Below are 24,964 nucleotides of genomic sequence, written 5' to 3' on the forward strand. Positions count from 1 at the left end.
ATTCAGGGGTTGTATCTTTCGAAGGCAGATTAGGTCAGCAATGCACTGAAGGCTGTCCAAATTCAGGGGTTGTATCTTTCTAAGGCAGATTACGTCAGCAATGCGCCAAAGGCTGTCCAAATTTAGAGGTTGCATCTTTCGAAGGTCGATTACGTCAATCATAAAATGCTCATAGGCTGTCCAAATTCAAAGACTCCTCCAATGCAGCCTTCAAATAAGTCCTTATAATCCAGATTTAAGGGACAGGTTCGGTGGCTCCTTCTCAGCCCTGCCTATTTCAAGATTCATTGGGGTCTGGCCGGAATTTTTCTGTGCTTGTGATTGTGGACAAAGTGAGAAACAGGAGTAAAGCTTCAAATAAAATCTGGTGGTACAAAAACTCGAGTTTACAGCAGTTGTGTTAGGTTTCTCATGTTTTTTATTAATATTTTTCAAAAACCATCGTAAACAAGCTCCATGTTTTCAGAGCAACTCTTTAGAAAGAAAATATATGCTCTTTGGGTTTGGTCTTGATTAGACCTCTTTGGTGACCCAAATGATGTAAACAGTTTGAGCAAACGGGTCAGACTTGAACCATGTTAGAACTAATGGCCAAATCTCTCATCACAACTTGTGTAAAGTTGAGACGATCAAAGCAGCAGGTTCAGCTGTGATTGATATTAGAAGCTATAAGAGTTTCTCCCTGTCAGCTGGATGTACAGGTTGAGGTTAAACAAAGAGGAYGTGACCGATTCTGAATATCGATTCTGTTTTTATGAATGCTCTGAGTAAACCAGTTCAGTTCTCTGACGTCGTCGTCACTCGGCTCACTAATATCAAAMCCTCGGTGTATGAAGTATTCTGGGACCTTGACCTGAATTAAAGCTGCACCAGAAAAGCTTTGAGCTGAAATCTTATCCAGTCAGAAGAAACTAAAGGAAAATTAACAAATAAGGCTAATTTAGGCTGAGACCCTTGATAGTTATTGGGGTTATTGTCCTGGCTTTAATGAAATGACTGCACCACTCTGATGTTGATCGTACAGAAGCTTTGTGCTGCGCTTTGCAGAATCTGCATTCGCTGCAGCAGCAGGGTGACTCTGCAGGACGGCCTGGGACCATTTTTATCAAACTTCTTACAAATAATCTGTAAAATGCTGCTAAAAGTGGACAGACGTTTTTTTTAAAAATGGCTTAAAAGAATGAAGCATTGACCTCTCATTTGATGAGAGGTGGAGGATTTAGTCTCAGATGTCGTCATCTGCTCTGCCTGAGCTTTATTCTGAAAGAAACAAGAGTGTAAGAATTCTTTGTCTTAATTTTAAAAACTTGCATTTCCTCTCAAGTCTGAACATATAGGTCCTGCTTCAAAATAAACATTTAGCTTTTATTTAGAATAAATTACTGAGCTTTTGTGGATTTGTTTTTGGTGTTTCATCACTAGCAGATGGGGAATATTTATTACATGAAGAAAAGAAAACATGTAGTGTAGATGGAGCCTAAAATAATAAATGCACTATAAAAATCAGAGTATATTTCCATCTGAAATGCTTTCTGGACATCAAGRAGCTCAAATTCTTTAATTAAAATGATTAAAATGCCTTTATTTATGGCACAGAGTTCCAAATCAGTAAAAAATAAATAAAAAGACTAACTTCAGAGCATTTTGGCACAACTGCCTGCTTCAAGGAATCAACCAGATTGAAGCCAAACATCCAGTTCTTATAGTCCACCAACAGCAGCGCTGCAGCTGCAGGCAATGACCAATCAGCACRACTCCACCTCCAAGGCTGATGGAAGATCCTCTGCAGGTGAAGCTTCTTCTAGTGAGTTCTTTAAAAACAACTGGATGGTTGGTTGAAATCTGTTTGAATCCCTGAAGAGAAGCACGTTTGTCCAAACAATGATGCAGTCAGACTAACTCCTGCTGCTCAGGGTGTGGAGGAAAGTTTCAGTTCTGATCTCAGATAAAGTTCAGGTTTAAGTCTGRTTTTCTGTGTTTTAACTTCATAAATAACATAAACTGATTTTATGTTTTATTAATCCCAATAATTTGATTAAACTCTCTTCAAATAGCTGGAAAAAGCAGAGATATGTGTAGATCTTTTACCCCTGGACCCCCTAGAACTGTTTCACTCCACAACATGAACAGGTGTATTTTCAGTGCACATAAAAAATGTAATGTACATTTTTATGAAACACAAGTGAATTGTCTTCATTGATCCTTTTATCTGTGAGAAATAAAACCACAAATRTTGATGGCAATGGTTAGTGGAGTTAATCAGATACACAAATGTTTTCAGGGATTTTTTATTTATTTATTTGTTTTTTTGTTTGACACTACTGCATGTTTAAACCTTCTCCAGGTCAAACTGACCCAGGAACATTACTGTTCCTCAGAAACGAACAGAACAGCAGGGTTAATTTGGGATGTATGTTTGTAAATTGGATGAGAGATTTAAAAAACTGCACGGGGGAGAGGAACCACCTGAAGTCTTGATCAGGCCCGGCCCTGAAAATTACAAGTAAATTTGGGGCCTRGACGTCTACACTTTATATTTCTACACAACTCATGTGAGTAAAATGAGCTGTAGGGCTCTATAGTATTAATACTTGTTCCTGTTGTGATTCCACCTCCTGTCTGAGCCTCTGCAGGCTGCTCGCTGCACATCTGAGCTGCWGTTTCTGCTTCGCATCATGGTTTTGCTGCACACGTCAGGTTAAACGCTTATTTTTGTTGGCAGCAATGCAGAACTTGCAGAAATGAGTGAAGGTCACTGTGTGCTTTTGGTCACTCTGCAGTGTTTCCTCTGCAGAGTCAGACAGTTCCAGCAACATCCACGCTATCTCCTCGTCCCTCCCACCCCGTCCTCGTCTCAACCAATGATCTCTCTTTTTATCACTCGTTTCGTTCTTGTCCTCGCTGTTTTCTCCTCGTCAGTGCAGAAGCGTGTCGTGGCGTTACGTAAGCAGGCTGAGGTGGTAAATCCTGCATGACGATGTGCTCTGTGTCAGCAGCTGAAGCAGTCAGGCCTTCTCTGCAAAGTTCAAGCAAAAAACGAGGGGATAAAACACAATCGTTCAAGTTCTTGTAAGAAAATGTGACTCAAAGTCTGAATATTTCAGCTGCTTATTGTAAATATGAGTATTTAGCTCATTATATTTTAAATGTAGGCTCTAAATTGGTATTTTCCAGTGAAATGAAGCTTGATTTAACTATTTTACAAGCTGTAAACAGGTTCCTAACGTTGATCCAGTTGTRTGGAGTGAGTTATGAGGGTGAAATGTGTCGTGTGACACAATAATTCCACAGGAGCTCGGTCCCCRTGTGGGGTTTGGTTACTTAGAACCCAGCTGACGTAAAAGTCCAACAAAGAGGATTTAAATCCTTCTGAGCCTGGCTATGGCTTCAAAAAAATCTAAAACTGTTTTAAGCTGATGGAGCAGGTTTGATTGATTGTCAAAGAGACAACACAGCTGAGTGCAACAACACTTCCTCAAACAGTCCTGGCCCTCAGAGCCACAGAGTTATGAGATCAAATATTAATGAAAAGGATCCAACTCCTCTCCTCACCGTCTGCTTCTTATTCCGTCTTTCATAATAGATGCTGGCAGCATCTTCCTGTAGTTCTGTACGCTGTAACAAATAAAAAACGATACATATTTTTGAAAGTTAGCTCGGTGTATAATCGTCCCTCATAGGCAGGGCCGGCCCGAGCTAAAGTGGCGCCCTGGGCAAGTTTTCTAAAGCCCACTGCCAATTCATCCACATCCCAAATTAAATTTAGTTTTTGATATTTTTTTATCTTTATAAACCAGGTTGTTCAATTAAAACTGTTAACAATATAAATATATTGAAGTAGAAAACCAGACGTCTCCCTCATACCTGCCGTTCTCTGAGGAGCACCTGTTCATGTGGACTGAAGCAGTTCTAGGGGGGCCCAGGGGGATACGGACTTGGAAAATTTTACTACCCAGAGCTCTGAATTTAGTTCGTTCTTTGGTTTTTCAAAATAGGACAAGAAAAACATCAGGTGTTTTTTTTCCTGTTTTTAAACTAAATAAAAAAAATCAACAGCAAATGTGAAAATGTCAACTTTTTTGTTTTGTTTTAATGATCAAAGCAAACGAGCTTTTTATTTTGTTAGCGTTAAGTTTTCACTGAGCATTTCAGAAACAGACAAAAGTCTTATTTAGAGGAAGTCAGTTTTGAACAAATTACTTAATATTCCAAGTTATGTAGAATAAGGTCGAAGTGCAGCTGTTAAGATCTTTATGAATGGTTTCTGTTTTTAAACCGTTTCTTCCAGCCACTATAAACTCTTATTCTTTGACTTCATTTACGGTATTTCTACATATTAAAAACACTACATTTTTTTTGGGATTTAGCTGAGCAAAGCAAAAATCAAACCCTGTGGATTTTTTATTAGTTCAATTTTGGATATTGAGAACAAAATAAACGTTATTTTTTTTCTTTTTTAAACAAAAAACAAACCATTTCGAACACTGAGAAATAGCCTTTAATCTAAGCTTTATTTGAGATTAGAACTGAAACTTCTGTGTTTATTTTGTATTTTCATTCATACACTGAGAACCAAATGATACTTTTATTGTGAAACATCCTGCACCATATACTGTAACACCTCAGACTAAATCAACTATGCTCTGATAAAAAGTTATAAAATCTGATTTTTAATCCATTTGTTACACCCCCTGGATGGATGGCTCCCTGAGAGTTTGCCTACACTGCCTACACCACGGGCCGGCCCGGCTCCTAGGGTTCTGAAGCTCGTTGAAGCTCCTTTAAACTTTAGGTTTAAAGGGATTTATTTACATAAAATGAGTCAACGAGTCACTGCTGATTGGTTAGGTCTCATTTAGGCCTAAAGGTGATTGGCTGCTGAGTCTGAGCCAGCTGGAGTCAGGAGCTCCATCCTGCTTTAAAACACATCAAGTCAAACCTGTTCGTCTCTGACCTCATTATTATTTATTAATTTTTATTATTATATATATAATTTTCCCCCAGTTTTCATTAAGGATGTGTGTTTTCCTGCAGGCTCCATGTCCTCGGAGTTGAGCTGAACGCCGCAGGGCGAGCGTAACGACAGACGTAAAGCTGAGCGAGCGCTCGTCTGGCTCCATGTCTGCCCCTGCTCCGGCCAGTCGGAGGTCTACGTCGGGGTCGCGCCGGTAGGTTGCACACGAGCATCTGCTTTTATTTGTACTGACTAGCTGCGTTTCCATTGACCATGAAAATGCGCAAATTAGAATTTTGAAAATAAATTTGCGCAATGGAAACACGTCAATTTCGAAAAAATAAGTTTTTCGACAAAATGTTTTTGCACTAGGATGAGGTGGTTTTTCAGCCGTATCGAAATTGGTGTTTTTCGCAAAACTGCAATGGAAACACTTTTTTCGCATCACGGGAGTCACGTGATCAACAACCGGCTGTTTCTACTGGTGAAAAAGACGATGACGAAGAAGATAAAAGGAAGTAGAAGTAGTAGTTATATCACAGAAGTAGTATTAAGTAGTAAACTCACCGACTACAATTTCCCAAAAACACAGCATACCCAAGTATAAGGGACTTGTCTCTGGAAAGCCTCGATAAAAGACGCCGACGTCTCCTCTGATGATGAGCGCTAGTGTCGTGGTAGCAACATGCTATGTGTTTACATCCATTGTAGCCATGTTTGTAATGACTTATCGCGAGAACAAACATATTCACGTGACTTTAATAATATTTCTTACTTAATAGAAACACTGCAGTTGTGAAACTGTTTTTTCGACATTAACAGATTATCGACACACATTTGCAACGGAAATGCAGTTAATAAAAAGGTGTAAAGGTTTTAAAGGATGAATCTCTCTGAAGGAGAAAAAAAAAGTTTGAACTAGGGATGCACCGATATGATATCCAGTATTAATTATGCTGTTGTGGCCGATAACGGATACCAGTATTACACAAACACACACATTTTTTATATATTTATATACACACAAACACACTTGTGTCTTTTTTACTTATCTCACCTCCTGAAACAGAAACACAAACTGCAACAAGCAGGAAATCCAAATCGTACGTTAGTATCGACCCAGTTTGACTTATCGGACTGATACGATGTTAATGCTGATGTATCGTTCATCCCTAGTTTGAACAAAAATAAGTTTTGTAAACGGAACAAACATGATGCTTATTGAATATATTGTTTTCTTCTGCAGATTTTAAACCTCCTAAGCTTTAGTTTAGACGTTGTCTGGATCAGTGAACTCTAACACTCATAAAGTTTTCCTTTTGCAGTTCGTAAATGTATTCAAACGATTGAACAGACTCAGTGGCGGATCTAGGATTTTTCTGAGTAAGGGGCCATCAAGGGGCCAAGTCTTTGTTCACTATCCTTTCACACAAATTCCCAGTGTATACATTTTACACTTCAAACACTTGTAATGTAATGTAATATTTTTTTTAAAAAGGTACCACTTTACAGTAAGGCCCCCCTTATAGATGGCTTTCAAAGAGTTTATAGATAGGTTATTAATTAATCTGTAAACACTTTAAAACTATTAATAAGTGTTTATAATGCAATAAGGACGAGAAAGAGAAAATTGTCCAATATCATTTATTAATGATTAATGAAGCGTAAACTTTACAAATGAATTAATAACCTATCTATAAACTCTTTATAAGCCATCTATAAGGGGAGCCTTATTGTGAAGTGGTATCAAAAATCTTGCACAGTAAATTCTCCTCACCAGTTTTTCATACACTTTACTGAACATAAATAAAATATTTTTAAACAAACGTGAGAAAACCCAGCCRTCATTTGTCAGATGAAAGACTTTTTTGCAGGATTGTTCACATTTTAAGAAGAGAAGAATTCTGTCAGCTTGATTCATTCTGGACCTTACTATTTGACTCATTAGCGCCACTAGTGTTTGAAAACTGCATCCACCATCATCACTCCCAGGTGAAGGACAGATGAGTGACAGGACAGATGGGCACTTCAGGGGGGCAATCAGATTTCAGCTGGGGCCAATGCCCCTGTGGCCCCGCCCCTAGAACCGCCCCTGAACAGACGCCTTGTCGTTGCTCCTGGTAACAGTTATTTGATGAGCTGCGTGTCACAGCTGATGGGATATTTATTGTCATTTGAGTTTTTTTTCTCCAGATATTAATCTATGAAGATTTGATCTTAAACTTGAGCCAACATGTCTGCTGCTGGTGGTTCTAGTGGTTTTCTTGGCCTGACGATGATGATGATGATGATGAGTAGTCCCAGATGCCTCAGTCTGTATCTGTGGTGTCCTCTTTCTCATCTCTCCTCTTCCTCAGATTCAACCCTCTGAAGGCGCTGCAGCCCAAACGCCGCCTGCAGCAAATCTTGGCGTCCTCGCCCGTGCCGGTGCCCAAGCCGGCATCGGAGTCGGGGGCGGGGGCGCCCGCGGCCACAGCGCAGGTGGCCGTTCCGGTGCCTGCACCCCCCGCGTGAGCCACACTTCAGTTCCGGTGTCAGAGCATGCTCCGTGGCTGCAGCCGTAGCTCGGACACTGTAGCCACCCAAACCAACGCTTAGAGAACGAGGTCAACAACAACACACAGGCATCTGCGACCAGCTGAACTCTGGGTCTTTTGTCTGATCTGATTCTGTGACAGAGGAGCTAGGCTTTTTAGCAAGGGGTGGCACATGCTAATAAAGAAAACACTTTTTGGATTTGAAAATTCAAGATGGCCGCCACTGCTAATTCATAAAGGCTTTAATTCAGCTGATTATTTACGATGAAATTTGTTGTGGAGCAGCTAAGAATGAGCACGTGCTGATTGCCGATGCAAATCCCAAACTAAGCTAACTGCTAACTTTACAAAAAGCTATAATTCAGCCGTTTTTGAACCTAAACAGCTGAAAATGTATGTAGTGTCCAAAAATCTTTAACAAAATCTAAATCCAAGGTCACCATCCACCTGTCAGTTATTTGGGGGTGGCACCTCGGGTGGCCAATCAGGTGCCAGGAGTGGTACCTACCACCCCTCTGGCTCCGCCCCTGGAGCTGCAGCRTGAATAAAGCCCATAAATAGCTTTAACTGATGAAGAGAGTTAAAGTTTGAAACAAATGGTCTTTCTTATTTTATTTTCATTTTATTTTACTTTATTTTATATTTTTAAGTTTAAAGTTAAAGCAGCTGACTGGAGTTCAGAAACTGATGCTTGTGCTGCTGCTGTTACCTCTGAACACATGGAGCTCTTTGTGTTTGTGGCTGCAGTGCAGCTGTGATCTCTGATCACTGGCTCATCCTGCGACACACCTGCAGCATTTAACACAGTTTAAACAAAGTAAAGGAGTCTGTGTTCACGTCACTCATAAACACCCCACTGCACCAGGCCCCGCCCCCTGGCTCCATCTGAGCAGATGGAGGGAAACCACAATGCTATGCTGTTTTCTGTCACTTTTTAGCCTCATCGCTTGCCTCAGGCTCCTCCCCCTGCCTGTTTCTGCTCCGTTATTTTCTTAGCATCTCAGATTGGTAAATGTTGATCTTTAAAGAACTGTTACTGCACACAGGACACACTGACTCAGCACGGTTTGATTCAACAAGGTGAATAAAKACTAAATGCTCTCCAGTGAATTATTGCCATTAAACTGCCAACACATCTGGGGGTAAAAAGTCAGGTTTTTATTTAATAGAATTTTTGGACCAAAAAAAATCGCAATATATCACCTTGCTTACAGTATCGCAATATATCGGGATATATCGTATCGTGACCCCTCTGTCATGATATGTATCGTATCGCCAAATTCTTGCCAATACACAGCCCCAATAATAACATGGTAAATTTCATTTCCTGTGAAATGCTTAATGCTGAAAGATTTTAGCTCAAAGCTGCTGAAGATGAAAATGTTTATAGCAAAACTGTTCGTGCGAGGTTAATTTGAATAGCCGACTTCTGCTGAAAGTATGAAAACAAGTGAAAAATCAGAAAGATGGGGAAAAAATGGTAAAAAAAAATGAAACGCGCAAAAAGTAATTAAAATTCAATGTAACAAAGTAAAATTAAGACAGGAAGTGAAACCTCAAATGAGGAAAAACAAGAAAAATATTTGTAATTTGGTTTGAAATGGCTACAAAAGCTGAAACTAGCCGAAAAATAGCTAAAAAGAAAAGTAGCTGTAATTACCACAAAGAAACAAAGCGCACGTGTTTGCTTTATTTGGCAGTAAGAAGCTGAAATTATCACAAAGTGGTGAATTTAGCTGAAAAAGGTGTGAACAGAAATAAGCGAAAAACACAAAACAGCTAAAATWAGCAGAAAGCAGCATAAAAATCTTAAATCAGAAAGATGAGCAACAAGTTGAATTAGCAGATGAATAACGGAGTCAGAATGATAGCTAAAAAAACAAACTGAAAAACAGCTAAAACCAACAAAACAGAAGCCGGAGTCTGAAATAAGCACTAGTAAAAGAAAAAAAAGATCCATAACAAAAGGTAAAACGTAAAGATTTATAAACGTTTTAAAGACTTGTAACAAAACTTGGCTGTAAAAGCTAAATATATAAACTAATAAGTATTGCTGAAGTACCAAGGGTTCTAGCCAGAATGTCCTGACGGAGCTGAACTTTTTGTTATAAAAACTGTTAAAACGAGATCCGTGCTGAAAAACTTACGGAAGAGAAAGCTGTTTTATAATCACTAATACAAATATTTCCTTACAAAGTGCTTTTAAGACAGTAAAATAACCTGGAGACAAAAAAAAACTTGGATTTTTTTAAACTGCTCTTCATCATAAAATGTTAAACATTCATAATCAGACGGACGTAAACAGAAATGAACTTTGTTCAAATGTAAATAATTAAAATAGTTTTATTTACTCTTCAGGCTTCAGTTTTATCTCATCAGTGACGCTGACTCGGCACAAAGACCAGCCGTGTTGTGACGCTGTGTTTTAGCGTGTAGTCACAGTGTCCTGTGTCTGCACCACTCCTCCTGCTTGTCACCTCCTCCAGCTGTGGAGGCCAGTGATTGGGCAATATTCTTTTTTTATTAAACTTGTCATTAATAATTAGAGTTTAAAAAATGATTTCTGAAAATGAAACATTTTAAAATCTATCACGACAAATCATGAGTGAAGTTGCCCATCATGGATCATGGTCCTGTTTCTGCTCAGATGTTTAACTTTGTTTTCAGCAGGATTAAAGGTGGAGCTGCTGTTTATCAATTAAAGACAGGAAACATGAGCGACAGCTGCATGGCTCAAACTGCCTTATGTAGTAAATAAATTGTTCTCTTTTTTTTAAATTGATAAATGTTTTTCAGTAATTTAAAAGCCATAGTGTGCTTGTAGCAAACAAATAAAACATTTAAAAGCAGCTTGAGAGCCAGGCTGAACTGTTGCCTCCTGCTTTCAGTCTTCTAGCCTGAAGGGTTGTTTTAATGGACGAATCTGAGTGAAGAGAAACTGTTTTTAACCCTGGTTCTTCCAAATTATGACTTCATATTTGCCTTCTAGAACTTCTCTACAACCTTATTTTATTTTTTTATTTATATTAATTTTGTACCAAAGACATTTTGAACAGTCTGTGTTTGAGTTTAAGTTTAGGAGTAGAAAGAAAATTTGTTTTCTTTGGTTAAACTATAATCTGTGGAAGAAAGTAAGACAGATGTTGGATTATTTTTGAATATATGATGTGCCAAATGTAAAATAAAATGTTAAACTGTCACTAACGCATTTTCATTATTTACCTCACTTTTTGAGTGTAAAATCCTTGCTAAAACATTTCTGCTAATATTTTTGTCATTTAGCTCACTGCTTCTACATTTTGCTACTTTTTATATGTAAATATTAATAAATGTAGAAGTTAAATCTTAAATGTTGACGTTTACATGTAGGAATTCCAGGATGGAACGCAGCCTTTGCTGTTGGTGTGAGGCTCTTGTTGTGACATCATCTTATTGAGACAAAAGCAACCGCTAACACTGCTAACTCTGCTAATGCTTTCCTACAAAACACTGACAGGTGTCTGAGCTGCAATTTAAACCGCCGGACCACAGGTACCATCCATATTGTAGCAATGAACACATTTTGAATTGTGTATACCATCATAGGCAGATTTAACAAAATTAGCTGTCGTCCTGCAACAAAAACAGCGCTGCTAGTGCTGCTAATTCTGCTGACGATGGCATTTAAATGTAAATTCAAAATGTGTTCATTGAAAACAATGTAAATGTTTCCTGTGGTCCGATAGTTTGAAGTGCAGCTCAGATACTGCCCGCAATTGCAAATTTGATGTCTTGTAGGGAAGCATTAGCAGAGTTAGCAATGTTAGCGTTTGCTACTGCCTCAGGATAATGACATCATAACAAGAGGGGCTGCATTCAGTTTCAAAATACTTAAATGTAAACTTTTGATTTAGGATTCAGACATAGCATTGAAATTTTAAATTGAACATTTAGTAAAAACAGTGAGCTAAATAACAAAATGTCAGTGAAATTTTGTTAACACTCAGTAAGTGAGCTAAATAATGGAATAACAGCTGATTGGACAGGCTCATTCTTGTCAGGTCTATTGAAATGTTCATGTATAAACCTGATTTGCTGTGCTTGTTGTGTTTTGTTTGTGTGAAAACACTTGATGTAAGATGCTTCTGGATGATGAGGCTGTTAGACAGAGATGTGTTGTTAGTGTGCTTTCCTGCTTCCATCAGAGCTTCTGTTCCACTTACAAATGGTGTTCCAGGCTCTCTGAGTGTTACTTTAGGTTCTCTACCGGTACAGGCGTTACAGCTGCAGATTGTTTTGTATCGATGTTCCACATCGGAAGCCAGAGTGAGCTCCATCCTGTTGATGCAGAGCCTCTTATTGAGCCTTGTTGACTTTGGTACCACCTGCTGAGTCATGCTACGTGCTTGACAGCTTTGTCTCACTCAGTAAAACTGTCTGCATAGATTAGTAGCATGCACATAGCATCATGCAGGTGTGTATGGCAAGCCATTTGTGTATATATTTCAAACGCTTGATTTCAAGGACTTTTTGTCAGCTACTTTGCAGCTGCACTGCTCCGGCATATTTGGTTTCACTAGTTTAACATTTAATGCATCAGTTGAAGAAACATTTTTACCAATAAGATGTTTTCCTAAATTATGCAAATACATTGATCAGTTATGTAAAAGTTCATAAAATGTCTACTAGTTAACCTGTATGACAGTTTGGTTCAGTGAACCAGAGCATTAAAAGCCAGTTAGTCGAAGGAAACGTTTTCATACTCTACGCACCGCTGTACCAAACAAGATTAGTTTGTTGTATAAGTGAACCAGTAATCATCAAGATCTCTTACATAGTAACTTAACTAAACTCTTGATTATTTCTTTGTTGTAACGATGCTTCTTCGTAATCTTATATTGCTGGAAAGCCTGTTAAATTCCCCTTTTAAATGGAGCCACATTTGTAAGGATCATGCATGTGTGGGATGCACACATGGAAAAATTGCCAAATCTTCTCTTCCAAACAGTTTATTTTGCTGTTGATTCTTGTTTAGAGCTTCTGGTACGTCCAGGTGCAGCTATAAGATTTATTCCCAAGAAGTATTGTTACAAAAAAAAACTACAAAACATTAATTTACTCATTTCTTGTACCAAGTATAGATTCTTTTAGGTTGAAAGCTTAAATTGTAGCACACTGGTTGACTAATGGACTTTCTTTCTGGCTTCACTAGTAATTAGTAAGATTAAAAACTGAACTAGTTCACTAGTGTGCAACTAAAAAAATGTTAGTTTGCACCAGTCAGCTTGTGTGCATATTGTTTTTTTTTTTAATTCCAACTAACTTCTACGACACAGTTGTCTGTTTAGTTTGGTCCAGTGGTTCATTAAAAAGCCAAGTAGTTTAGGCTACTAGTCCTGCACGTTGGCTGACCACTAGTTGGCAAACAGTTTTACTAACGAGTGGTTGTTTGTCAAACTAGTGCTACCAAATGTGCATTAACTAATGTGCAAAACACGTGTGAAATCAGGCAGTAAATATGTACACAAATAGTTTTCAGCTGGTGTGGTCTGATGAACAGTTCTCTGTAAATTAACACATCTTTGTCTCTGCCCGCTCAGGTTTGACTACTGCAGATTCATTGAGCTAGATTATGTTCCCATGGAGGCAGGCTACATGGTCTCAATGCGTCCGACTAAAGGACACACATCGACCAAGTCTCCGACTAAAGGATACACCGCCACAAAGTCCCCGGATCGCCACAACCGCTCAACAAACTCTCCCTCCACCCCTCGTTCCCGGTCTGTCCCGAGTCCCAGTGTTTGATTTTTAGTCCTCTGAATCACGGGAATGATGTGTCTTCTGATGTCAAACCCACCGACGTGTCAAAGTCTGACCTGTTTCTCTGCATGCTTCTAATTTTAATGCTTTRTCTTTGCTGAACACTTTCTGTTTTAGATGAAACTGTAACATTGTAATGTTCAAAGTGTGCGAGCATGTTTTTAATGTGATGTATGGCATGTTTTCTATTTTAATCTATAAATTCCTGATGGTTTGGTTCAACAGTTCAYCTTAAAGTGCCTGTGTCACGCCTATCCTTCAAATACAAAAAGTCAAAGAAAGCATCTTTATTCTTAAGAAAATTGGCAGTGTACACATGATTTTACCCATTTTGTCCCATAACTGGTCTATTTTCTAAATTTGGCTCAGCCAAAGTGAAACAGGAAGTGACATCAAAGGGGACCTCATTAGTAAAATAAACTCGCTGGTCTCTGTTTATTAAAAACAATTATTTAGACTTTTACTCTTCTTCATATCGAAACATCAGATTCTTCTCTACAGTCTGTGTTGTTGACTTTTGTAACAACACTCTGTTTGCATTCAGACATTCCCCTTTGACATCACTTCCTGTTTCTTCACACACCGATATCTCAACAACTGTTCATCTGAGCGACGTGAAATTTGTTTTGCAGTATGTTATTAATGTCCTCTTTCCAAAAATGCATTCATATTTATTACAAAAATTTGATGTCACGGGCACTTTAGTTTAATGATAAAACAGTAAAAAAAACAACCGGTCTGTTTTTTGTTTGGGGCAGGCGGACGCTGGCTGCTCCCAGCAGCAGAGACCCCTGCTGCAACACCTCCGTCAGCAGCGGCAGCAACTCTGGCTCGTGCAGAGGCAGTGAATGCAGCCCCAGCAAAGGGTAAAACCTCACAACTCGCATGCATTTTGTTACAAAGCTAAATCTAAATATATTTTGTTGTATATTGTCAGACGTCAGAAGTACACATCATGCACAGACAACCATGGAATCCGCCCCCCTCCACCGGAGCAGTACCTCACACCCCTCCAGCAGAAGGAGGTGTGCATCCGACACCTGCGGGCCAAACTTAAAGAGACCGTCAACACGCTGCAGAACAGGTGAGACCCTGTGACAACAACAAAAATTATTTTAACTACCCAGAAATATATATCCTACGCTGATTTTCAATGCACTTCCTCACATTTTGGACGGTTTCTCTGCTTCTCAGGGACACGGAGATCGACGAGCTGCGCACTCAGCTGTACCGCATGCAGGAGGACTGGGTGGAGGAGGAGTGTCACCGTGTGGAGGCACAGTTAGCCCTGAAAGAGGCTCGTCGGGAGATCCAGCAGCTGAAGCAGGCTGTGGACACGGTCCGCGCCAGGCTCAGCGATGCCGGGGGGATGAGTGGGGACGTGGGGGTCCAGAAGTACTTCCAGGACATCAACACTCAGAACCACAAGCTGGAGAACCTGCTGCTCAACATGGAGCTGGCCCAGGCCGGGTTAGCCAAGGAAGGAGAAGCCATACCGGGGTGTAGGACTCGCGTTGGGGGTTCTGCACCAGCGTCCGTTTCAGGAGAAAGTCCTGGGGGAGTACCCAGACTGACAGTGGGAGGGAGAGGGTCCTGCTCCTGCGATGGCTCTCCAGCCCGGTCTTTGACCAGGAGCTCCACCTACACCAAGCTGAGCGATCAGGCGCTGGCGGACCGCAACGACAACGGGACGGACTTCCCCTGCCTGTCGGGGGACGGCACCCAGGACAGCGGCTTCGTGTGCTGTGGGGAGACCAGCATCCCCAGCCGGGCCGACCTGCTGCTGGAGGCGGCCTACCTCTCTGAGGAGACGGCCTCTTTGCTGAACTCCTACACTCAGACCTTCTCCCACTCTGTGCCCCACTCTGCTCCCCCCGCTCTGCCTCACTCCTTCTCTCACACCTTACCTCACTCCTTCCCTCGCATGTCGCACACCCTGCCACACACCCTGCCGCACTCCTCCACCTGCGACAAGCTCTGCGCCGGGGACCGGCTGGCGCCGTACCATTGCGGTCTGGGCTGCGTGAGCCACCCGTGCCTGTCCCACCACCACCTGTACCTGCACCCCCTGAGGGAGGCGGGCATTCAGACCGAGAGCTGCCCCATACCCGCCACCGCTGGGTGCCCCTCAGACCTGGACACCATCGCGGAGCAACGCACCTTTCGCTCTCAGGCCTGCAGCCCCACTTCCACCTGGATGTCCGACGACRTGGAGGAGGACCTGGACTCCATGTCCACCACAACTTCAGTGACGACAGCGACCGTGATGAGTACGGCTACAGAGCCCATTCCAGTGTCCAGAAACCCGCTGGTTCCTCCTCTGCCCCGCTCTGCCACAGTGGCATGCTCCATGGAGAGCCCGGGGAGCGGGGGGAGGGGCCAATCTGAGGACCGGAGAGAGACGGATGATTCTGTGGCAGAAGATCAGGTGGAAACAGTTGTGGTTGGTCAAACGGAACCGGACCAGCAGACAGAGAGAGGACTGGATGGGACGGATGAAGAACTTCGAGAAGGAGCTGAAGAACCAACAAGAGCGCAAGCAGAGCTTCAGTTTGTTGGATGCTGTGGAGAACAGACAGAGACGCCGGTCAGAAACCTGAGAGACGAGGACGGACAGCCAGAGCTTGGTTCATCAGTGGATCTGAGTCCAGGCCAACAGCCTCAAACCTCCCAACCACCCAGGAGATCCACGTCCAGCGAGGAAGCCGCCGGCATCACGGTGGTGGAAGTGGACGACGACGAAGAGAAACCTACAGAACCAGAGGCTGAAGACCCCCCCGGCTCCGGGAACGTTCAGAAAAGCTACTGGAGCCGTCACTTCCTGGTGGACCTGCTGGCGGTGGCCATCCCCGTGGTGCCGACGGTGGCCTGGTTCTGCCGGGGTCCGGTCCGCGGTGGGCAGCCCATGTACCACATCGGCTCGCTGCTCAGAGGCTGTTGCACTGTGGCGCTGCACTCCCTCCGACGGGGAGGCGGGCTGAGGCATTACCCCGCAGGCGGGGGGGACCTGGGGGGATTTCAGATTTAACAGCCCGCCGCCTCAAATCCTGAACGACTTCACCGCTGCGCAAGAAGAGGAAGAGCGAGATCCTGTCTCATTATTAGAAGTTATTCACAAAAGGGCATCTAGGACGTAGAGCTTGGATTAACTCTGCTCCTCATCATCATCACTGTCGCCAACTAAACCTTTGTCCACTGGCTGCAAACTGAATGAGCTGCTTGTAACGTATGATCGATGCTTCAATGTTTAACGGTGATTGTTTAGATCGAAAAGCAGGGAAAATGATCATTGATCTGTCAGTCGTTGGTTATGACATGTTACCATGACTACTGGTGAATGTGTATATACAGTAGAGCTACMACATGTAGAAACGTTAAGTACATATATTACAAAGTTAGAACAACAAACTGCTTAGTGACCAATGTTAGTGGAATAATCCACTCTAATCCAAAACTTCAGACACTTTTCACTGATCTCACAGAACTCAGGTATGTTCCAAGGGTAGAAACACAGCCAACCCTGAAGGTTTCCTTCAGAAAAACCAAATCACCTGAGCCGTCTTGTCTTTACGCAGGTAACGTGTGCAGACCTGGTTACAGATTGTTTTGGTTAGGGCAGGGGTCTGCAATCTTTACAATCAAAAGAGCCATTTCTGCTCCTGGGCTCATTAATAAAATGTGTCCAGAGCCACAAAATAAGCTACAGCTGTGATTATCAACTGGTGGTCCGTGGGCCTTTTCGTGAACCTTTATGGCCAGTGTAGTTGACATAAACCTAAAAAAATACATTGTGAATTTTATTATTATTTTAACACTTCAGGACTGAAGAAAAAAATATATTCGTGCACAAGAAAAATACTGGCTATAGTTTATACAGATTTTCATAAAAACCAGTACAGCTGACCTAGTCAGACATTTTTTTTCTAATTCTCATTATTATGTAGTCTTAAAGGTGTTTAAAGATAATCCTGATGGATTTGAGAGAAAGATTATAGATTTTTTATAGGTAGAAAACAGGCTAGCATGAGCTAACGTTTTACTTTTCATATTAGTATTTTTGTATTAGTAGTATTGATCACATACATATTTGCATACAATTTATTAGTGTTGTGAGTATAAAAACAAAAAAAAAATCTGTTTGGTCACATTTTCAAAGAGCCACTGCAGAGGGACCAAAGAGGCACATGTGGCCCCAGAGCCGCAGGTTGCAGACCCCTGGTTTAAGGGATTAGTCAGAGTCAGCCCAAGAAGAAAAAAAATCCCTGAAATAAGATTCCTGACCTCATATGCCAAATACATTTTTAGCTGTTCATTTAGGGCTGGATTATATTTCAATAACGATATATATTGCGATAAACTCGTGTTCAATATCAGTAGAAAACAAGTCTGATATAATATCCATAATTTCACTGGTTATTAACTAACGGTTGATAACTTTCTTTAAGCTAAACACTGGGATATACACCTTCCAAATAAAAGCTTCAAGCTGTTAATAGACGACAAACGCCAGCTGAAAACAATTGCCTGCGCTTTATTTTGAAATGTGGAAACTGGGGTTTCTTTCTCCCTCTTGTCGGCACACACGATGTGCTAGCTTTCTGGACCAATCCACCATCGTAGGGTTAATATGAAATTATTTGTTGATTTAGGATGCTGTTACACTGAAATGAGGCATTTATAAATGGAAAAGGGTGTCAATAGATGCCCCAACAGCTAAACTCTTGCAGCTGAACGAGGTAAGCTAGCAAAGGTGTGGAGTGAAAGGACAAACTGAGCAAAAACAGCTTGAGAGGAAATTGTGGATAAAAGAGGAAAAGTCAGCAGTTTGGCAGGATTCCAGATATTTTAGGTTTAGATTTCCGTCTYGGTGTTTATTACGAATTAATCCCAAAGTAATTTATAATAAAGGTTTCAATAAAAATCAAGTGGAGCATCATGGTGAAAAGCCGTTATGCTGTACGTGTGGAAGTAAAACTGTTGGGCTTCATTTGGACAATCAGACATCAATTCTGAGTTTCACATTGCCGGACAGGACACGGTAAATAAATAAAAAATAATAATAATAATAATCGTCCAGCCCTACGTTTATGTATTTGACAAATCTAGAACCTTAAATCACCAGGAAAACAAGCCTGGGTAACATTTTTGGCGACACCATGTTCTAAATGAACTTCACTTTTTAAACTTTCAGAGTTTACGCCACATGTACGGGTGGGAATGACAAAAATACGCTGATTGTTTCTGAGCACTCTGATGGACTGAGGCCTGTCCAGGGTGAACCCCGCCCCTCGCACTGTGACTGCTGGATATGGGCACCAGTGACCCTGAAAGGAAGAAACAATTCTAGATAATGTTTCTGAACATCAGCAGTCTCTGCTGTTCTCAGCCACTCCTAAAGCTGCAGTAAGAGACTAAAATAATATCTGCAGGTAACGTCTGCCTCCTACAAATCAAACTTTAATACATGTATTTAGTCTGCACTTAAAAATCATGTAGATTTTTATGCACTGTTGGTAAAATATTCAAATACACAGACCAATGTTTTGGACTGGAGGAATAAATCTTTGCATGTTTTAAAGTTTCTGCATTAAAGAATAAGAAAATGAATAATTGCACTGCTGCACTTTTCCCWGCAACTGTCTTTTAAAGCAGATTGATTGGTGCCACCTGCTGGTTGTATCAAACACCCAACATGTTCACCACAGGTTTCCATCAGCACGCATTCATAAAACATCTCATTTGTATTAAATTACTCGAGTAAAATTTGGATTATTTCAAATAACGTGTTAGACGACTTTGGCATTATGTCCAAAACAGTGAAAATATCCTGAGATTATCTCTAAAAATCAAACCTCAGAAATAAAAAGCGCCAGTGATTTGAGTCTTGGTTGTGTTTCTACCCTGATTGTGTTTTGACAGAATCTCAAGCTGATTTTTTTCTTCTTCTTTACGCACAAAGTTTTGATTCTGCAGTCACGACCTAAAATGTTTACTTTGTCACAATTTTCTCAATCATAAAGAAACGACTGAACATTATTAGCTTTTGGCTCAGTTGAAAAACTTATAACATTTTGTTTTTTATCCAAGTTATAACTGAGTTTATGATTTCTGTACAAACTGAAACAAATCCCTATTTTTGTGCCTATTTTCTTCCTAATCTGTAAAACTTATTTCAGGTAGAGGTTTTATCTCCATTAGCTACGTGCACATCAGGTTTCAGGCAGGAATATTTTCCACTTCTATAGAGAGAACGCTGACGTTAAACTAACAGTAGCTCAGTCCAACATGTTAATGTAGATCTGAATGAAGTCTGTGATCTGTGCTGTAGATTTCTGCTCAAACTGTTGCTCTTGTGCTGTAGTTAGTCTTTACCCGTCACTCTGGTTAGTGTTTCCAGTACAACATTTATTCCACCACAAAAAAAAAMAAMAACATAAAAATACTGCTCTGTGTCTTTAACAAATCAGCTCACAGGATTCCTTCAATGGAACTCCTTAACAGTTCCGATGTATTTCAAATTATATTTTCATAATCTGTATGTAAAGTGGTATTTCTTCTGTTTGCTTATCTTGTGCAACAAACTGTCTGAGACGATGTGGCAATTAAGAGGGTTTAAAAGTTAAACTAGCACTGGGAAAAAAAATGCAAATATTCTCAAAACATCGACAAAGAAATGAAAACTGAGTAAAAATCCATTCGTAAAATGATGGAAATCGACCCGTCAAACACAAACCCATTATGGACAGAAAACAAGTTGATTCTGAAATATTGTTTAGAGATAATGAACTTATAAAAGTGCTGAATAACTGAGATCTTAAAGTACCTGTGATGCAGATCATTCAGATATAAAAAAAAATCAAAGAAAATATCTTTATTGAATGAAACTTGGTAGAATGCACATGATTTTACCCATTTTGACATAACTTCCAGATTTTCTTTTGAACTTAGCTCAACCAAAGTGAAACAGGAAGTGACATCAAAGGGGAACTCTTAAAGAAAATGAACATCCTGGACTTAGTTTATTTAAAAAACTATTTGAACTCTGACTCTGCTTCATCTCTGATAGTGACTCAAAATAATCGAAACGATCAGATTCTCCTCTACGATTTATATCGTTAGCTTTTGTAGCAAAGCTTTGTTTACACGCAGACGTTCCTCTTTGACATCACTTCCTGTTTCTTCACAAGCTAATATCTCAACTTTTTGTCTCAGCATCGTGTTTTTTTCACAACATGTTAATGTTATCTTTCCAAAAACGCATTCATATTACAATAATTTGATGTCACAGGTACCTTAACAGTATGATGGTGAGATTTGAAGATGAGAAGAATTTTCTCTTTTATTTTTATTTTGGTTACATAAATAAACATTTTTTTCCAGTTTATACATACAGTGCACTTTTAATCACTTTATACATTTAAAGCAGTTGCTTGAAGTTGAGATTGTTTATCCAAAGTGTTTGTCCACTGGTTTAACTGGATTGTTTTGGTGTTTAGTAGTTTACAAATCTCTGCATTGTTTCAGTGAATTCTGCAAATCAACATTTTTACATCCAACCTGCAGTTTAACTGTACAATCCTGTAAACTGTTGTTTTTTTCTAAAATTGTTTGTTTGAGGAAGCCCGGTGTTTTTGCTTTGAGTTTATAGTAGAGACAATCATCATCCAGTGGTGGGCACAGTTGACCCGCTAATATCGGAACTAGCTTCTCATTTTAGAAGATTAGTGTTGTCTGCTTTAGAAACCATTAGCGGTCTGATTAGCTTCTGCTAAATTAAGTTCCACTCATTTTAAATCTGCTAAAAATTAATACGTGTAAAACTTCTGTTTTCAGATCTCAAATTAAATTAAGTATCTCTTCTTACAAGCAGTGCTGGTCTGTGTTTGTTCCATGTAGCATCTTTAACAGCTAAACTTTAAACTAAGACCGTCAAATAAAATAACATTTAACAATATTTAATAACAAATTTAAGAAATTTGATTTAATTTGTTTAATTTAAGAAATGACTATCCTTAAAATATGGTTGTAAAAGTAGAAAGTGCTTTTATTCTGAAAAAGGTAAACTGGAATTATCAGAAATTACACAGAGCTGTAACTGGTTTGGATTGGCCGATTTGCCACAGATGATCCGGCCCACCTTCAAATTAAACCAATAGAAAACTAACAGGTTTTTTTCATCCCAGTCATCTTAGCAGTTAGCGTTAGCTTCCACCATTTTTTAAAAAAAAATCTGTTTAGCGGATTAGCATTAGCGGAGCTAAGATTGTTGTTAGCAGATTAGCGTTAGCGGAGCTAAGATTGTTTAGCAGATTAGTGGTTAATGAAGCTAACATTTTGGTTAGCTGTGCCCACCACTGATCATATCTATTAATGAAATCCATAAAATGATGGAATGAAGGCCTTGAAGGATCTGTTTGCTTATCAATAACACTTCTTCTTCATTTGTTGCACTCATTTTATTCCCATTATCTGATTGTATGGATGATTTTAAATTAGGAGGCGATCAGAAAAGAAGCCATATGTTGTAACCTGTGTGGGAGGCAGCCTCCTCCTCTGTGATGACTGTAAAACAAAAGGTGAATTACCGTCGTTAAGCACAGGTGAATGTGACAAATGGTGAAAATAGTTGTTTTGGTGGATTTGTGAGGCTGTAATGAATGTTGAGTTGCAGCTACAATCCTAAAATCCATCAATTTACTTCTTTCTATGCACAATTTAGAGTTTAACATCAACAGTTATGTTGCTAATCTGTGTTGATCATTTTATTAAAGGGGCTATATCATGTAAAATCAACTTTTTTGAGTTTTATATCATGTTATAATGTTATACTCTCATCAAAAACATGCCCAACGTCTTACTTTGATTCATTCATGCATGTTTGAAAAACCCTGTAGTGTCCTGAGGCAGCCAGGCAGGGGAGCAAAAACCACCGGTTGGGACTAGAACCGCCTTTTGGGACCATCTCCGCCTCTGGGCTGTGTCTCCAAGCCGAGCTTCCTCATTAAGGAGCACACCTCCCCACCCCACACAGCCAGCCCATGACTCCTGCAGGCTAACAAAGCAAACAACGGGTGAAACTGAAAGTGAAACTGAAACTGTCAACTGAGCTCCTAACTACTTCTCACTCAGTGAAGCTTTTTCAGATTCAAAATACCTTTTGAGGAAATGTCTTTTCAGATGCCAAGTAAACTAGAGTTGTGACGTTCGCGAACGATCCGAATCTTTTGAACGTCTCTTTACAAYGAACGATAGGAGTCGAATCGCGGGCAGTAACGAGCCATTTGTAGTTTCTTTTTTTTCTCATATAATCTTTATTTTTTCATACTTAATGGCTCCCACTTTACKTTTTCACAGAAAACAGGCGTAGCTGTGGAGTACAGAAGCTCACGGCGAAAGAAGGAGGGGGGGGTTCCGCTTGACCAACACATGGTTCCACCCATGTGATGGGATTACGTCATTACATGATGACACATATCCCTACGTGATGACGTAATATGTTCAAAATTGAACGGCTCTATGAAACAAACGGCTCTCCAAGATCCGAATCCCTTCAGAGAGCCATTTATCCCATCTGTAAGGTAAACTGCATCACAGCGCATGCGCGCAAACACCCCCCACCCCCCCGCACTTAAATGGGTGGGACAGAAGCAGAAGGTGGTTTTTAAAGAGACAGAGGCCAATTTCAAGGTGTTAAGAAGAGGAAGTGATGAGAGAATAAGTTTATTTTCTATTAAAACATAAAAACAGCATTTTAATAACAGCTAAAGTGACATTGATACTTTATTATGGTATAGTATTTAAATATGCCTGTGAAACACATAATATTGYCCCTTTAATTTTCCATTAGGATGTAAATTGTTTCATGTGACTTGTTTCATTGCAAGCTACAGTAAAATAAACAAAAGAAAAAAAACATTACACTTAATGAGATGACAGGAATTCAGAATCTACAAAATATTTTACTAACAGGACATATGTGCATTTGGTTTTAACTGAATTTTATCCATCTGTTTCAGGACTGCTGTGATTTTAGTCAAACTGATGCAGCTCATGCCTTATTTAAAGTGTTTTTCTTTGTTACAAAAAAGAAGCTTGTGTTTTTTTTTTCATTTATGTCAATAATCTTTTTTTAAATGCTTATTATTTTACAACAGTAGAGCAATAAGTGTTTATTTTTGAAGTTTTAGTGTGAGGTTCTTTTGTTTTTCAGAATTCGTAGCTCAGCAGAATTACTCAGAATAAATCAGGAACCTTAAGAATCAAGAAATAAGGACATAAATGTGCCCTCAGTACAGTTATAGCTGCCTTTTTGATCAGTTTGTTGTTTTGTTTGTGTTTCTACCTCACACTTTAGCTTCATGTTGAGTCTTTGTGTTGCCATAAATAAATGAATAATGATGCTTTTGCTTCACTAATTGTTTCTTGTTAAGATGAAAATGAGCCGGGAACACTACCTGCTGTTTTTTTTATGATTTTGTTTGTTTGCTACAACAAAGTGGGAGTTTTGTTTTCCAGATAGAGTGAGGAGTGTTTATAAATGTATTGTTTTATTCTTCATCCTGTGTAACTGTAGAGGTCATCGTCCAGTCTCTGCAGACATTCTTGTACAGAATCAAAGCATATTATATTTGGGGGAAATGTGAAATAACTATTTTATCTGCAATAGTATACAGTAAAAAAAAAACTATATCTCCCATCACACTGTATGGAGGAAGGAAAAAGAACATCTCCTATATTAAAACAGCATGGAGGAATTTGTTTTGTGTTCGTCTACTTTATTACATTTAACCGAAAATCAGTGGCGGCTGGTGGATTTTTMWCCAGGTGGGGCTACAACTCCAAAATAGACGTATCCCTAAAAGCAATCAAACATGTACTAAGTTGTATCACGCCAGTATATTTATTAAACAAATGACAATAATAAAACAGCATTACAATGTCATGTAGTGTTTTATTTTTAGWACATAAATTTTGCTCTTCTGTTACTGAGAAGCAAATTTCTTCATGACTCTGGTTAAAGTCAGGCATGTTTTAACCAGATTCTTATAGAGCATGGTCAGTGTGAGRTGTGATGTTGTACCTGAGGAAAGTCTGGATTCTCTTCAGTGTTGAAGCTCCTCTCAGATTCAGCTGTGGTCAGAGGAGATGTGATGAGGATCTTCAGCAGAGTCACAGTCTCTGAAGATGCAGATTGTTCTCCATGTAGAGCTCCACAGCACCACTGCAGCTCCTGATCCCATAAAAGACTGTTCAGTGTTTAGCTTGGTCCTGTTCAGCACTGCAGCCTCCATGGTGGTGAACTGGAGACCTGCAGGAACCTGTCTGCCTGCAGCTCTGATCAGATGCTTGTGAATGGCTCAAGATGATGTCACAAACCTAAAAAAATGCACTAATTTAATTCAATATGGAGATGGCTATAAGTTAACTTTATAATATTCAATATATAGAAAACAACTGAAGTTATGAATACACATGTTAATTTAACAAATTGTTGCACCTCTAAGGTATTATGTTATGTTATGTTATGTCATGTTAAAGCTGTGTTAACAATTATAAAACAATATTACTATATTATACTATGATTAAAAGCACAACTACTATGATTAAAAGCATTACAAAAGTATTTTAGCTTTTTTTCTTACCTGTTTAAAGCCATGCTGGGTCAGATCCTGAT

The 24,964-nt window shown here is 39.8% G+C and overlaps 1 protein-coding gene and 1 long non-coding RNA gene across 3 annotated transcripts in view; one reads left to right on the forward strand and one right to left on the reverse strand.

The window, feature by feature from the left end:
- snphb (syntaphilin b) overlaps positions 1-16,977 on the forward strand; it is a 22,379-nt gene extending 5,402 nt beyond the window's left edge. The window contains exons 2-6 of one of the 2 annotated variants that reach the window (XM_014009548.1): positions 5,035-5,168; positions 13,071-13,250; positions 14,049-14,156; positions 14,228-14,374; positions 14,485-16,977. In XM_014009548.1, coding sequence (XP_013865002.1) covers positions 5,119-5,168; positions 13,071-13,250; positions 14,049-14,156; positions 14,228-14,374; positions 14,485-16,318 — 2,319 coding nt within the window. In that variant the 5' untranslated portion in view covers positions 5,035-5,118 and the 3' untranslated portion in view covers positions 16,319-16,977. Of the gene's footprint in view, positions 1-4,113; positions 5,169-13,070; positions 13,251-14,048; positions 14,157-14,227; positions 14,375-14,484 lie in introns of those variants that run through there. The other variant, XM_014009559.1, reaches the window with a different exon arrangement.
- Positions 1,846-24,414, reverse strand: LOC106518321 (uncharacterized). Its single transcript, XR_001310301.1, has 2 exons — positions 24,371-24,414; positions 1,846-3,016 (listed from the first exon to the last, which is right to left on the reverse strand). It is a non-coding gene; the product is annotated as an uncharacterized LOC106518321 (long non-coding RNA).
- Between the last annotated feature and the right edge of the window lie 550 nt (positions 24,415-24,964).

Source organism: Austrofundulus limnaeus, unplaced genomic scaffold (assembly GCF_001266775.1).
Source record: "Austrofundulus limnaeus strain Quisiro unplaced genomic scaffold, Austrofundulus_limnaeus-1.0 Scaffold2, whole genome shotgun sequence".
Lineage (NCBI taxonomy): Eukaryota > Metazoa > Chordata > Actinopteri > Cyprinodontiformes > Rivulidae > Austrofundulus > Austrofundulus limnaeus.